We start from the raw sequence: 14571 nt of genomic DNA on the forward strand, positions 1-14571 counted from the left end.
GTGCACGGAAACGTTGTTTACCTTCCCGCCGGAGGGATTCGAACCGCCGACCTTCTGATCAGCAAGTCCTAGCCTCTGTGGTTTAACCCACAGCGCCACACAGGTCCCCTACGATACTTACTGGCAAATATGCACTATAGAGGGACATAGTGGGACTTCCCCTCAAGTAACCCTGAACAGGATTGCGCTGTATTTTTAGTATTACTGTGTTCAGTGCTTTTATTCTAAAAATATATATATTTAGGGGTACTCTCATTTTCCTACTAATACTGAAATACGGCTCCTCAATGAGGCCAAACTTAGATTCACCAAATGTCATGGGGTCTGCAGGTGAAAAAATACTGTGTTTTCTGAAACCTGCCACGGTGCGTGGGACGGTGGCCACTCTGCACATGCGCAGAGGGGGGGGCAACACGGCCGGTCTCTGGCTGTCACAACGAAGCCGCGTTGATTTCGGCCTTCGTGTGTGAGGGAGAAAGCAGCCAGGCTTTGACTCAGCCTCCCTCGAGCGCCGCCGATGCTGCCCCCCCGCCCCGCCCCGCTTCTCCCGATCTTCGCCGTCCCGCCTAGCCCCTTCCGAGCTGCCTGTCAGAGCTCGCCCCGCCGCCCCAACCGCCTTCCCCTCCTCAAAACCCGGGCCGCCCCCTCCGAAGGGCCCGGCCGCCTTGCGCGCTCCCGCCTTGTCCCCGCCCCCTCTCGCGACTCACCCGAGTACGTGGCGCCCCCGTCACAGGGGAAAGTAGGTCGGGGAGGAGGGATTGGGCCGGGCGAGGCCGCGCGTCGCCCCCACGTCAGCGCTGATGCCGCTGCGCCGTCGTCACCGCGGGTGGGGAGGTGGGGGTTGCTCAGGAAATGGCGACCATCGCCGCGCCTTTAGCCTCGCTCACCTGAGCCGGCGGCGAAAGGAAGGGGGGGGGGAGAGAGAGAGAAAGAGGGAGCGTGGGGGAAGCGGAGGGCGGGGCCACGGCCAGCGAGGGCCAGCCTGGCCCCCCCTCCCCACCGGCCAACGCCCATTGGCTACTTAGGCGGTCTAACGGCTGGAACTCGCGCCAACCGCCGAGCCGACGTTTCGGCTCACTGATTGGCTAATCGGGAACGGCGGGGGGGGGGGCGCGCGGAAATTGAGCCATGGTGATTGCGGTGTTTTTCGTGGGTGTAATACTCCCCCGCCCCCGCTCGCAAGATGCAAAATGAATGTGGTCCCGAGGCGACCTGTCCGAAGTTTGGCCGCGCTCGCTGACTGACTAGGGATTTCAGCTCCATTAAGCAGTAGGGATTTACTTCCGAGTAAAGTTTTACAAAGCGATACGCGGCGTGATGATGATGATAATACTGTAACAATAATAAATATTTATACCCCGCCCATCTGGCTGTGTTTCCCCAGCCACTCTGAGCGGCTTCCAGCCAAATATTAAAATATAATAATTCAGCAACTATTAAAAGCTTCCCTAAACAGAAATGTCAAGGGCTGAGAGAGGTACTGCTGCGAGTTTGCAGATTTAACATATAGAATAAGAACCAGAATGTACGTTCGAAGAAGACTGGGAAATGTTTACTGAAGATATGGGTGAAGATTGTGTTCATTTAAAAACGCTGGTAGCATTAAGATAAATTCAACAGTGTAAATAAGTTTTGATGGATATAACAATGGATTACTGAACGGTCTAGTTAATGTAAAATATGCAGGGATGTATAGTATGCAAATGAACCATGGAAAGAGAAGGGAAGTCATTGATTTTATTTTATTTTTGCCATTCATCTTTATTGGTTTCTTTAGACATACATTTGTCCTATCACATTGTAACAAATTGATTTTTCTGTAAATTAAACATACAGTTGTTTACAACAGATTACATATTTATTTGATTCATTTGTAATCCATTTGCATTTGAGGAAGTCATTGATTTAAGGTTGTTTAAATGAATATTTTGAAATGTAAATTGGAAAAATTAATAAAGGCTAACCCTGCAGCAGCAGGTCTCTTTATAAAGAGATCTGCTGCTGCAGGGTTAACCTCGTGGGCACATTTCTTGAGTAAAAACAGGTAGGATCTAACCGTTAGGCTGGGCTCCAATATGACGGCCTGTGAAATTCATATTACATTGACAGGAAATGTGCCAATGGCAGTGAGCGTGCAGTGAGGGCTTTTTTTAAAAAGTTACAAAGCAAAGGTGGTGAAGCTCTAGCCGTGCATATGTTTTTGGACTACTATTCCCTATTAGAACTTCTGATCATTGCCTATGCTGGACATCTAACAGGAGCATCTGGAGAGCTACACTGAACAATCCCAGGACTCCTTAATGAGAGAGGGAGAGACTTATAGATAAAGCTGCAAGGACAAAAGACCCTTCTGTATCAGCTATTAGACCAGCATCCTGCGGCCAACTGTGTTTTGGAAGTCCACCTGGGCACAAGAGCATTCTTTTCTCTTGGAAGTTTCCAGTGACTGGTATTCAGAAGCAATAACGGCCTCCAGCTGGATGCAGAGCATAGGTTTCTTGGCTAGCAGCCACTGATACTAGTTGTTACCTGTTTCTTTGTTAAGCCGGGTAAGAAAGGGAGAGCCAGCTTACTTCATAGCTGGACTTGCTCAAAACAAGGTTTTACAACCTAATTCCTATGCTTATAATTTTGCTGCCAAGGATGAGACTTTGAAACTGTTCAACCCACATAGTGGGGTGCCTGGAATGATAAATTGCAATTAATATGGCATTTCCAAGGCAGTTAGCTGATTTACTTCTAGGCAGTTAGCTGGTTGGAGTGTGGTGCTGATAATGCCACGGTCATGGGTTCAAGCCACCAAGGATGGGTTCATATTCCTGCATATTCCTAGAAGATCTTCAGGGTCCCTTCCAACCTGATGATTAAAACCCATCCCCCAAAACACTGTTCACATGTATTTCTGATAGTCTCCCCAAGATCACTGAACTGTAGGAGTACCATACATAATTGAGAGTACGCCATGAGACCAGGAATGCACATTATCAATTTATATTTTAATGTGCAGTTTTATTTTCCTATTGCATCAGTTCTCCAATAAGACAAGCTATGTAAACTTTACTGAGATTGAGTTACTGCTTTATATTAAGTCAGAACATTGGTCTATCTAGCCCAGTACTGTTAGCAGTGACTGGCAGTGGCTCTCCAGAGTTTCAGGCAGGGGCCTTTCCTAGTCCTAAAGGTAAAGGGATCCCTGACAATTAAGTCCAGTTGCGAACGACTCTGGGGTTGCGGCGCTCATCTCGCTTTACAGGCTGAGGGAGCCGGCGTTTGTCCGCTTCTGCAGAGTTTTTCCGGGTCATGCGGCCAGCATGACTAAGCTGCTTCTGGCGAAACCAGAGCAGTGCACGGAAATGCAGTTTACCTTCTTGCCAGAGCTGTATCTATTTATCTACTTGCACTGCGTGCTTTCAAACTTCCAGGTTGGCAGGAGCTGGCACTGAACAACGGGAGCTCACCCCGTCGCGGGGATTCAAGCCGCTGATCTTTCAATTGGCAAGCCCAAACGGCACAGTGGTTTAACCCACAGTGCCGCCCATCCCTTTCCTAGTCCTACCTGGATACAAACATAGAACCTTCTGCATGCAATGCATATTATGAATTATTTATTAATTCCCCCACCTTTTTCCCTGACGGGGTTCAAGGGGACTTACATGTAAAAATGAGAACTGCTAAAAACATAGAAAAAATGATTTATAACAATTAAAATTTTTAGAAGTAAAACTATACACATACATAAAATCTGTTAATATACATATGGATACATATATGAAACCATACAAATAATTACAATAAGAGCACAGCACCAGCCCTTTCATTAAAAGCAATCGGTTCCCAAAAGCTTGTTGGAACAAAAAAGTCTTCAACTGCCTGAAGAAGGACAATAAGTAGGGGGCCAGTCTAGCTTCTCTAGGGAGGGCATTCCAAAATCTGGGAGCAGCCGCCAAAAAGGCATCTCCCGAGACCCCACCAGGCTTGACTGTGATATGCATATGCTGTACCATTGAGGTATGGTATTTCCTGGATTTGGAAGCAAATGCATTACAATAGGATTTCCTGGATGTTCTTTATACAAATTCAGCAATTCAGATTGTGCAATTACTGTACTCCTTTTCGTAAAGCTTGGCCTTGGGAGTAGGCTGTTGGCAGAATTCTGTAAGGCATTTGAGATTGCAAACTACATCATTTGCCACTAAGTGCTGCTTGTTTATAGTTTTGCAAGAACCCTGGTGTTCCTCAACCCTGTCACAACTTCCCCCCACTTGATATTTAATGTTTCATCAAGTTAGCTTTTTACTTGCACAGAAAATACACTTGAGAGTTGACCTGCTTATTTATAAAAGAGCCTACAGGTTTTTTTACTCCATGGGATTTACCAGTGCTTTTCCCCTAAAAAATTCTTTAGGGGTAGTCGAGAAAATCACCGGGAAAGGAAATGAAGCCGCCATCGGAGGTGGTAACAACGAAACTGACCAATCACCATGCTACAGTCCAACTCCTACTTCACATATTAAATGTTCGCTTCCATCTGAGACTCAGGAAACACCGTGACTGGAAATGAGGCCGCCATTGGGGTTAGCAACGGAACTGACAATTCACCGTGCTTTTCAACAGAACTGACAATTCACAGTGCTAGAGAAGAATCTAATTTTTTTTTTTAAAAAAAAATTAGTTTCTTCTCCCGTTAGATTAACAAAATGTTTAGGGGTATGTGTACCTCTGCACCCCCAGAAAAAAAGCACTGGGGTTTACTAATCACATTGGTAGCCGTAACTTCCCTGTTATTGTACCATGTAAGATATGCATTTCTTATGAGAACTCTGCACAAACTCAGAATCACTTCTATTTACTGTACACATTTTTATATCATTCATGTATCTCTTCTTTGTTATTGTAAATGTTTTCACTGGCTTATACTTTGATGATAATAATATTAATAAACTATGGTAAGGTGGAAAAACTGCACATTTTATGATACCTGGCTGCATGAGATGCTAGTTTTACTTGACTTAGGTTCGCTAAATAAAACATAGCAAACATGACACAATTTCTAGAGAGGTATCCTTATCTGTTGCAACAAAAGCAAGGAGCTTTGTGGCACCTTAAAGTCAAACAAATTTATTATGGTATACTGTATATGGTTTCATAGACTACAGCACACTTAATCAGATGTGTGAAGTATTATCCTGTCAAAATACTCTCCTCAGTTATTAAAGACACCCTACATTAGATAAAAATAATTTATCTTCACTAGTATCAGAACTTTATATTTGGCTGAATAGTGAAAGACATGAGGATTCTCATTCTGCAGTCTGCCAACTTTAAATTGCAGAGGATCGGGTGCCCTCTAGGTGGCTGCTGCTGCTGCTGCTGCTGCTTTTTCAGATTCAAGACAGTGAGGCTTGGAAGTATAACTGGAACCTATTCAGTGCTTACTTATTTTGCATGGGATTGCAAAGTTAAAATGTTACAGCAGCATTATCTTCATGCAAAGAGATAAAGCTGACCTGGATGTATAGTCTACTAAAATCAATTTTGTTGTTTAGTTGTGTCCAACTCTTCATGACCCCATGGACCAGAGCACGCCAAGCACTCCTGTCTTCCACTTCCTTCCACAGTTTGGTCAGACGTTGGTAGCTTCGAGAACACTGTCCAACCATCTTGTCCTGTCATCCCCTTCTCCTTGTGCCCTCAATCTTTCCCAACATCAGGGTCTTTTCCAGGGAGTCTTCTCTTCTCATGAGGTGGCCAAAGTTAAATCTATGTTAAATCGTCAATCCCAAATTTCACTAATGGTTGAAATTTCATTTCAAACTAATCAACTTGTATACCAACTTCTAACAACAAAAACACAGGTTTTGCTGAGTTTTCAGAGGGGATTCCACATCTGAGGATAAGCAGACCAGTGACAATCCAGTTCCACCCACCACAGGTTCATTGTAGTGGATACCTCAAAACACACACACACACACACACACACACACACGAGGGAGGACCTGGAATTTGGGGGAAATGACTCAGCCCCAGCAAAACCTGTTCTGCGGTATTCCACAACACAGATTGCCTATTGGTCATTGTGGAAACAGAATGCTGGAGAAGGGGTTTGGCTTGATCTAGCAGGGCTCATGTATGTATGAAACAACAGTGATCGCACTTGAGCATACGCAAAGCACATCACTCTTCACCATACTGTACAATCAAAGCCCAGCCTTCTCACCAGGCGTTAAGATACTGGATTTCTATGAAGTCTTGGGCCCCAATACTTTCAGCTGATACATCACTCGCACACAGAGATGCCTATTTCTATTTCTGTGCGATTTCGTGTGTTTGTTTTTGTTTTTACAATCAAACGGTATATACATAATTTTAAAAATACATTTTTTCTCTTTCACCACACCCCATCTTGCATTTGCTGACTTGAGGACTAGCGACAATACAGAAACGCCTACTTTGCTAAAACATTCCTTTTCCCGCGGGGCCACAATTTTATTTTTGCACGTCCTAACTCGTTCCACGCAAGAGCGCGGCAGCCCGCCCCGGCGAAAGAGCACGTAATCACGCACGGCCAAATTAGGAAGCGCGCGCATACAAAAGAAGAGAGCGGCGCACGCGCAGCCCAACCTCTCCTTTTCGTCTGCGGTAAAGGAAGCCGTGTTATTTATTTCTTTGAGGGGACGGAAGTGGCGAGGAAGATTGGCCTTCCGCGCTTCCCGTAGTCCGGGCGATACCAACTGTCTCTGCGATTCCGAGGGAGAGGAGAGAAAAGGGGGAAAGACGAAGGCGCGCTTATGAACGGCCTGCCTCCGGGGGCCGAACGCGACACCTTGATGGGGGGAGCCTGACGCGCCGAGAAGAGGGGAGAAGCGGCCTTGGCGCGCGCCTTGGAGGCGGCCGCGGGAAAAGGGTGAGGTGAATGGGCGCGCCCTCCCCTTCCACAACCTGCCCGCGTTGAGCTACTGGGAAGCCAGTGGGCGGGGCTCAACGGGCAGCCGTGGCGGCTGGGTAATGGCAGCCCTGTGAGGAGGATCCCGGGGAGCGGAGGGGCAGGAGCCGCAGCCTGCGCAGGAGACGCGCCGTGTGGGGAGGGGGCGGGGAGGCGACACTGACCCAGGCCTCTCCTGTTGCCAGGTAACCGGGGGGGGGGAGCGGGGCCGCCCTCTCTCTCCGCTTCTCTTTCCTCCGCCTCCCCCTCACCCCCCTCGCCTATTTCCCTTGTGGGTCAGGCGCCCCTTATGTTCTGCCTCGCCCCCGGCTTTCTTCTTCTTTTCTTTTCGGCCTTCTTCCCCCCATGTCTAGAGAACGGGCCATAGGATCTCCCTGCCGGTATGTGTCCCGCTGCTGCGACCCGTCCCCGTTGGCTGCCCTTTACCTCGAGCCCCGACCTCATGGATGTTTGCGGGCGTGTTCAGAATCTCCGGGTCGGATCCAGACTTGTGCCGCGCTTTGCATTGCTTTCCATGGGGCTTAAGCACCTTGGCTCGTTCAGGGCTCGTTTCCTGGGAGCATTGAAATCATCAGGGTTTACCTCTGAGTAGACACGGTTAAGGATTGCGATGCTAGTTTTGGATCATAACCTTACCTGTCGAGTGTGTGGCATCAAAGAACACCTGAATAAGACTGTGCTCAAGCAAGCACTACGAGGGTACAACCGCAGGCCTTTTGTTCCCATTTTGGAAATGGCAAGTCAGTCACAAACAAAGAAGTGTCTAGATGAATGGCAAAATGCAGGGAGGGTTAATGTTGTTTTAGTTCAGTGTTTCCGGTTTTGCTTTGCATGAGTAATACTGCTGGATTTTTAAACCAGGTACTGAAAGTGAAGGTGATGGTTCTAAGAATTCTGATAATGAAAAATCCGCCTTGCATGCAGTAGCACCATTGAAAATTTATGTATCACTTTTTTCCATTATCGCCTCAGCAAAACAAGAGTTTTATTAAATCCGCAGGGAGGTTGGGCATCCAAAATGTGTCCTTTGAAACACCACCAACTGTCTGGCCCATAAAATTAAATTTATCTGCAACACTTTTGAAGAACTTCCTCTAAGAAAGCCATAGCCTTATAAACAACTCCTCCAGAAAAAAGTATCATTGACAATATACTCTCCTGGCATTTATCCTATCAGAAAAAAATCCTCCTGCACAAGAGTGTGAAAGATATTAGGAATGAACATCATATTCCTGTTGTGGTTTACATTGCAAATAAGGAGATAGGTAGTTGACACTGCCTTGACAGAAGTCAATAGTAAGCCTTATTTCATTGCTTCCTGCTCTCTCCAGACCTCTCTCAAATGATTTGTGAGAGATGAATTAAAATAGTCAGTGTTGGACTGCATGTTAGTGAATGCAAGAATTATATCTCTTGCATTTCTTCTAGTTGAGAATTAACTGAATTATAATTACAGCATTATAAAATACAAACATCATGCTGTGTCATGCAGTAAACCAGGGATACATCTTATGCACATTTAACTTGCATGCAATCAGCTTTACATACTTGGCCAAAAAAAAATATTAAAATTAAAAATTGGAAAGGGAACGGGCTTCCAGGGGGAAATTTTTTTTGCAAACCCACTTGTCATTAAACCCACTGTGCTTTGACTATATGTGATTTTGGCTTTATATGCTATCACCAGAATGTAACCACCACATAAGTTGAGAGTCACCTGTATATATGTATCTCATTCCATTTTAGCATATAAGCCTTTTCCTTTTTTGGTGTAATCATATGTTTTGTACCTCTATTTATAAATCCATTCACACACTGCCAAATTCACCATTCACTTAATGTATCCTATCAAGATGACTTCAGCAGTGGACCTGGCAGACTACCTACCAGGCAGGATTTTTTCTTTAGCAGGTATCAATTTTCCAAGGCTTGGACAAAGTTAAGATGTGGAGAGATGTAATGTGCATACCTCAGTAATGAAGTACTACCACAATGTCGTTGTATTCTGTAGAATCTTAGGACCACTTCACACTTGATAGGGACTCAAAAACCTTCTCCATGGTGGCGCTCCTATTTTTGAAGTGCTCATGAGAAATGGCTGGCACCAACTCTTATTTGCTTTTACACAGGGCATTTGTGCTAAGACTCGGCCATTTGTTATTGATGGCTACTATGCTGGGTAGTTGTTTTAATTTATTAACTGACCCATTTATGCTATTATTGAATATTTTTTGTAGTTATCTTTTATTGTTTTATCCCTGAGCTAATGAGGAGTGAGCTAAAACATGCTTAGATTGACTGAAACAAAATTCATGCCCACATTTCCCTTAATGCACAGTTGTTATCTCCATTAGGGAAAATGTCATTATGACATCTGATATGGTGTTTGGTGGTTTTTGTTTTTAAAAAAGGACTGGACAGAAATTCATGAAAGATAGAGCCATGAACTGCTATTAGCCATAATAGAGACAATGAAAATTATGTATTTAGAGCTGGTATATTTTTGAATATCAGGTGATGGGTCAGCCAATATGAGAAAACACTTATCACTATCATGCTGTACATGGGAGTTATGGGGAAGAATCTAGCAGGCCTCCAGACACTTGTCTGATAAGTTCAGTCCTTGAGAATATTGTTTTCATATATTGTGTCTATCTTCCCCCAAGTTTTGTAGACTTCAGGATAAGCAATTTTAGTTCCAACTCATCTTAAGACATCTTTTAGATTTATCAAGAAAGACCAGTCTGAATTTCTTGTGTGTGAAGTATGCCTGGATAAGATAGGTATGCAGGTGTAAGTTGTTGTTAACAGAATTGCCTGAAGGTAAAATGTTGTAATTGATTCATAAAGAAGGAACCATACTATAGGAAATTGTAACTCTATAAATTATGCACCTTAAAGAGTTGCGTTAGGTTTGTTTACATAAACAGTTTTTTACTTATTGACATACCACCCATAGTAAATTAACCAATTTCCATCTTTCCGAAAAGTAATAGCAATTGATTCACCACTGTGAGAACTGTCAACGGTTTTATTCTGCTTCTGTTTCTATTCTATTTCTGAGTGTTTGCCCTTGTTTTCCATTGTTTCTTCTCTTCTTTCATTGTATTCTGGAGATAGTTATTGATACATCTTTGGTATGAGTAAGGAAGCATACAGTGTGCTGTGTTTTAAAATGGCGATTTCGCTTATTTGTACAGTATGGCAAAAATGCACTTTTAGAATAGTCAGCATTATCAGCTAAATTTGGGTTCATTGGTCTGCTTAGATAACTTGAAGTAATGTTGGTATTGCTGTTAGAAGTGAACAAATACAAACTTATTGAGGAATATTGAATATTCCACACCACTTGGAAATTGCTAGGAGTCTAGGTATAAATAGTCATTATAATATGTTATACAAATAAAACTACTTACACAACTCATATTTTAATAATGACAGTATTTTTAGTGGGGTGGATGCACCTTTTTGGAGTGCTAAGTTCTCTGAAGTGACTCTTGCTATCAAAAAACCAAAGTGCTATGTCAAGTCTAGATACTTTCAGCTGCTTCGCAACTTTTCTGTGGACCTGAATGGATTTTGTGAACTAGAGTTTGAGAATCTCTGCTCTAGCCCTCAGTGAGCCCAGGGTTAGTACAGTTATTAACTGCAGTTTAGAGATCGGGATATGGGTATATCTGCCCCCCCATCCTCTCTTCAGCTGGATATCCTTGCCTTGCCGTAACCACACTTAGAGGTCAGGTTGGCGCCAATGTTGACTCTGTGGATTATTTCAAATTGTGGTTCTGATTCTGTTTTGGAAGCAGACTGTTATTAGCAGTAAGCAGCAAACTATGGTTACTAGTGACCAGGAAGTGGTGGAGGGAGTCTGCTTGCATGAGAAGGAGGAGGGGTTGTATAAGCCCGCAGTAGGTTCCTGATGGCAGAAAAACTGATTTGTTGACCTGAACCAGTTTGCTTTGTAGAGAGTCTTGGATTCAGTGCTTGGTTAAGTGTACATTTCCCTATGGTTTGTGTTTAAATTCAGATTTAATTTTAAATCTATATAGCATAAAATGCACACACACCCCAGATCTTTTATATATACAGTATAAGTAAATGATCTCTTTGGGACATTAATACGGGACAGTGATTGTCCCAAGATCACCCAGTGATCCATGACTGAGTGGAGATTTGAACCTTGGTCTGTCCAGTCCTCCTCCAATGCACTTAACTGTTCTGCTACACTGACTCATTTAAAAAGTAATTTTCTGCAATTGAAGTGCAAGCTATTGAAGTGCAACTCAAATTTTCTGTTTGTTTGCTACTTAATTGCAGCATCATCGACCTCCCTATTGGCTTCCTGTTGGAACAGCAAAATCATTCATTGTTACGGGATTCCATTTGCTATTGCAAGAAACACCTAAAAGGAAACAGTTTGGCTACTTTTTCTCGGCTCTGTGCTACTCTGTGTACTTTTCCTAGAAACCTCTCTAGGTCTGATGCATGTAATTGACCCCGATCTACTCAGGCTCTTTCTGGGAATCACGCTGTTTGTTCTGTGATTCATTCTTGCGCGCATTATTTGTAGTATACATGGCAACAGTGAGGACCACGGAATATTGCACTTTGCTAGAGAAGTACCACAGAGCAACATTTCTGTAGCAAAGATTTCTAAGAGTACCAGCAGAAATCAGCCTGGGTAATAGAGCAGGTCGGTTGGGGAAGCTTTTAATGTTTGATGTTTTGTGTTTTTAGTATTCTGTTGGGAGCCGGCCAGAGTGGCTGGGGCAACCCAGTCAGATGGGCGGCATACAAATAATACAATCATCTACATCCTCCTCCTCCTCTAAATAATTATAAGGTTTAAAACAAAAGAGTTAAGCGATATAGTAATATTTTGTGGCTAACATTAGTTTGAAACTAATCATCTGGATTTTTCTCTTTTTTGCAGATCAATACTAACGCCCCACAATGTCCTTGAAACCACGAGTAGTTGATTTTGATGAAACATGGAACAAGCTGCTTACAACAATTAAAGCTGTTGTTATGTTGGATTATGTGGAAAGATCAACATGGAATGACCGCTTTTCGTATCCTTTTAATAGAAGCTGGCCTCTGATTGCATGTCATCGTGTGTCTTGCAGATATTGGTTTGGCGTAACCTTGCATAAATTTGTGCCCAGCATTATGCCAGCTGGAATAAAATGTCTTCTATGACCCCCATTTTTGACAACTTCTGAGAAAATGAGGACCTCATTGTAAAAAAAAGTTGTCAGAAATGTTGCATACAGTGAAATGGGGAAAATCTGAATTGATCACTTCCTAAGAACTGTTGCTATGGATAAATGATAATGATTGTCTAATTACATTGAGTTTAGTACATGACTTTTTGGTATATATTCTGAATGCAAGATGTGGCTTTTTTATTCACTTAGAGCAGCCAAATTGACATCCCTAATAAATATGCCAACAGTCCGACTGGCACAAGTAGCCTCATCTGAACTATTGTTTATTGCTTTACTGCAGTTGGGTTAGATTTCTAACTGTTGCTTTGATTGACTATGACAGTGGATAGCTTGATGTTTGGTTTGCTTTGGAAGAAAAGATAGCCATCCTTTGTATTATTGGTAACACTGACTGCCTTTTTCCAGAGAATTGTTCAACAAAAGGCCTTTTTGAAGGATTGTCAGTGTATTTGCAATTAATTATTTGTATAAGCTGGATGCAACCCATCTATATATGCAAATTGTGAATGTTTATGTTTGCAAGATAAGACACATGCTACTGAAGGAACTAGCAAAACCTCAAGCCAGGTGGAATCTGTCAGTAGCTATTTCCTTTATGACTCAGTAGCAGAGCGACTGTTCTCATCAGCATATACAAAGCTGGACACTTGGTCTATCTGTATAGTCTGCACTGACTGGCAGTTGCTCTCCAGGGTTTCAGACAGGATTCTTTCCTAGCCCTTACCTGGAAATGCCAGGAATCGAAGCTATATTTTGCTGGATGCATGACCAATTATCTTTTGGAATATGTAGTATAGGGGATGGAAACAACCTGCTTTTCTTACAGAAACAACCTGCCTACCTGTGATGTTGATATTGCATCCTGGTAAACTTAGTACATCATGATGCATTAGCAGAGGGGAATCTATTGTACCTTACAGATGGGTGCAAACAAGTCCTATGCAGGCAGTTGCTGTTCCTTTGCTCATATGATGCCCAAATGTGTTGATGTTCACAGCAGGTTTTAATTCAGTTTTTCGATAGTGTGTACCTTCCTTGAGACTGAAAGCAGAGTAAATATGCTCAGGATACTGTGCTCCGGTATAATACCAAGTCCTCTTGTAAAGAGCAATGGAGATCACATGCTACTTTTATTTAAAGCATTGACTCACTTTCAGCTACCTTTTGACCTTCAGATCTGTTCAGCCTGAACCCCTGCAGGAACAAGATATTTCTGGCACTGTGCTTCCCTCGCAGCATAACTTAAGCATGTTACTAGTAGTAATTTACTGTTTTATAACTTCATTCTAGAAAGTTAGTTTTGCTTTTTAAAGTAAAAGTCATTTCCAAGTTTCCATTGAATGGTTCAGGCTGGTAGAAACAGATTTTTGATGTGGCAGGGTGCCTTTTAACACAATTCTGGCATTCTGTCTTTACTCCATTTTTCACCCTAGTAAACGACTCCTGTTTCTTTATGTCCCTGCTCTCATTTCTTGGCATTGGTTGTTCTTGAAATTGGTGGATAGGCTTTCAACAAGATCTTATTGCAGCATTTGCAATGTGTTACCATAATACCAGGGACGCAGGTGGCGCTGTGGGTTAAAGCCTCAGCACCTAGGACTTGCCGATCGAAAGGTCGGCGGTTCGAATCCCTGCGGCGGGGTGCGCTCCCGCTGCTCGGTCCCAGCGCCTGCCAACCTAGCAGTTCGAAAGCACCTCCAGGTGCAAGTAGATAAATAGGGACCGCTTACCAGCGGGAAGGTAAACGGCGTTTCCGTGTGCGGCTCTGGCTCGCCAGATGCAGCTTTGTCACGCTGGCCACGTGACCCGGAAGTGTCTCCGGACAGCGCTGGCCCCTGGCCTCTTAAGTGAGATGGGCGCACAACCCCAGAGTCTGTCAAGACTGGCCCGTACGGGCAGGGGTACCTTTACCTTTACCTTTACCATAATACCAGTGGTTGCCAAAATACCACTTCTGTCCCCTGGAAACCTGTTTGTTGCTTCAGGAAGGTAGACCCCAGTAATCCATAAACTGCAGTGTAGTTCTGGTTCTAAACAGAAATCTAAATATAGGAAGAAGAACAAATTATGGAGGGTTCTGCTTTTTGTGGGTCCCCCCACTGCTTGCTACAGGAGTGTCCTCGCCAGGATGCTAAGCAAGGTGTGAAGGGAACTGAAACAGAATTTGGGTTAAGAGAATCAGACTTTGCAGCACCAAGCAAGGCAAATACAACAGGACCCAAAATTCAGCTGAGACCTTATCTCATCAAGCAGGTTGGATAGCCTCTAGAACTCCACCCATCAAATGAAGATGCTGGGTATTAAAGGACTCAGATGCTGTTTAATGATGTTGATAGCTTCTTCCTTTTAAAACTTGCTTTGGGTAGTGGGTAGACCAATTCAGATGTTTCACCCAAAGGT

The 14571-nt window shown here is 43.6% G+C and overlaps 2 protein-coding genes across 8 annotated transcripts in view; one reads left to right on the forward strand and one right to left on the reverse strand.

The window, feature by feature from the left end:
• The window catches only part of CREM (cAMP responsive element modulator), a 34057-nt gene extending 33039 nt beyond the window's left edge, over window positions 1-1018 (reverse strand). Inside the window, exon 1 of the mRNA XM_079947012.1 lies at window positions 708-1018. The gene's annotated coding sequence lies outside the window, so the exon portion shown is untranslated. The remainder of the gene's footprint in view (window positions 1-707) is intronic.
• A 227-nt stretch (window positions 1019-1245) lies between these two features.
• CUL2 (cullin 2) overlaps window positions 1246-14571 on the forward strand; it is a 50781-nt gene continuing 37455 nt past the window's right edge. For 3 of the 7 annotated variants that reach the window (XM_079946717.1, XM_079946721.1, XM_079946722.1), the window contains exons 1-2: window positions 6970-7128; window positions 11877-12015. In XM_079946717.1, coding sequence (XP_079802843.1) covers window positions 11897-12015 — 119 coding nt within the window. In that variant the 5' untranslated portion in view covers window positions 6970-7128; window positions 11877-11896. Of the gene's footprint in view, window positions 1270-6678; window positions 6910-6969; window positions 7129-11876; window positions 12016-14571 lie in introns of those variants that run through there. The other 4 variants (XM_079946720.1, XM_079946719.1, XM_079946718.1 and 1 more) reach the window with 4 other exon arrangements.

This window comes from Podarcis cretensis, assembly GCF_951804945.1.
Source record: "Podarcis cretensis genome assembly, chromosome: 12".
Lineage (NCBI taxonomy): Eukaryota > Metazoa > Chordata > Lepidosauria > Squamata > Lacertidae > Podarcis > Podarcis cretensis.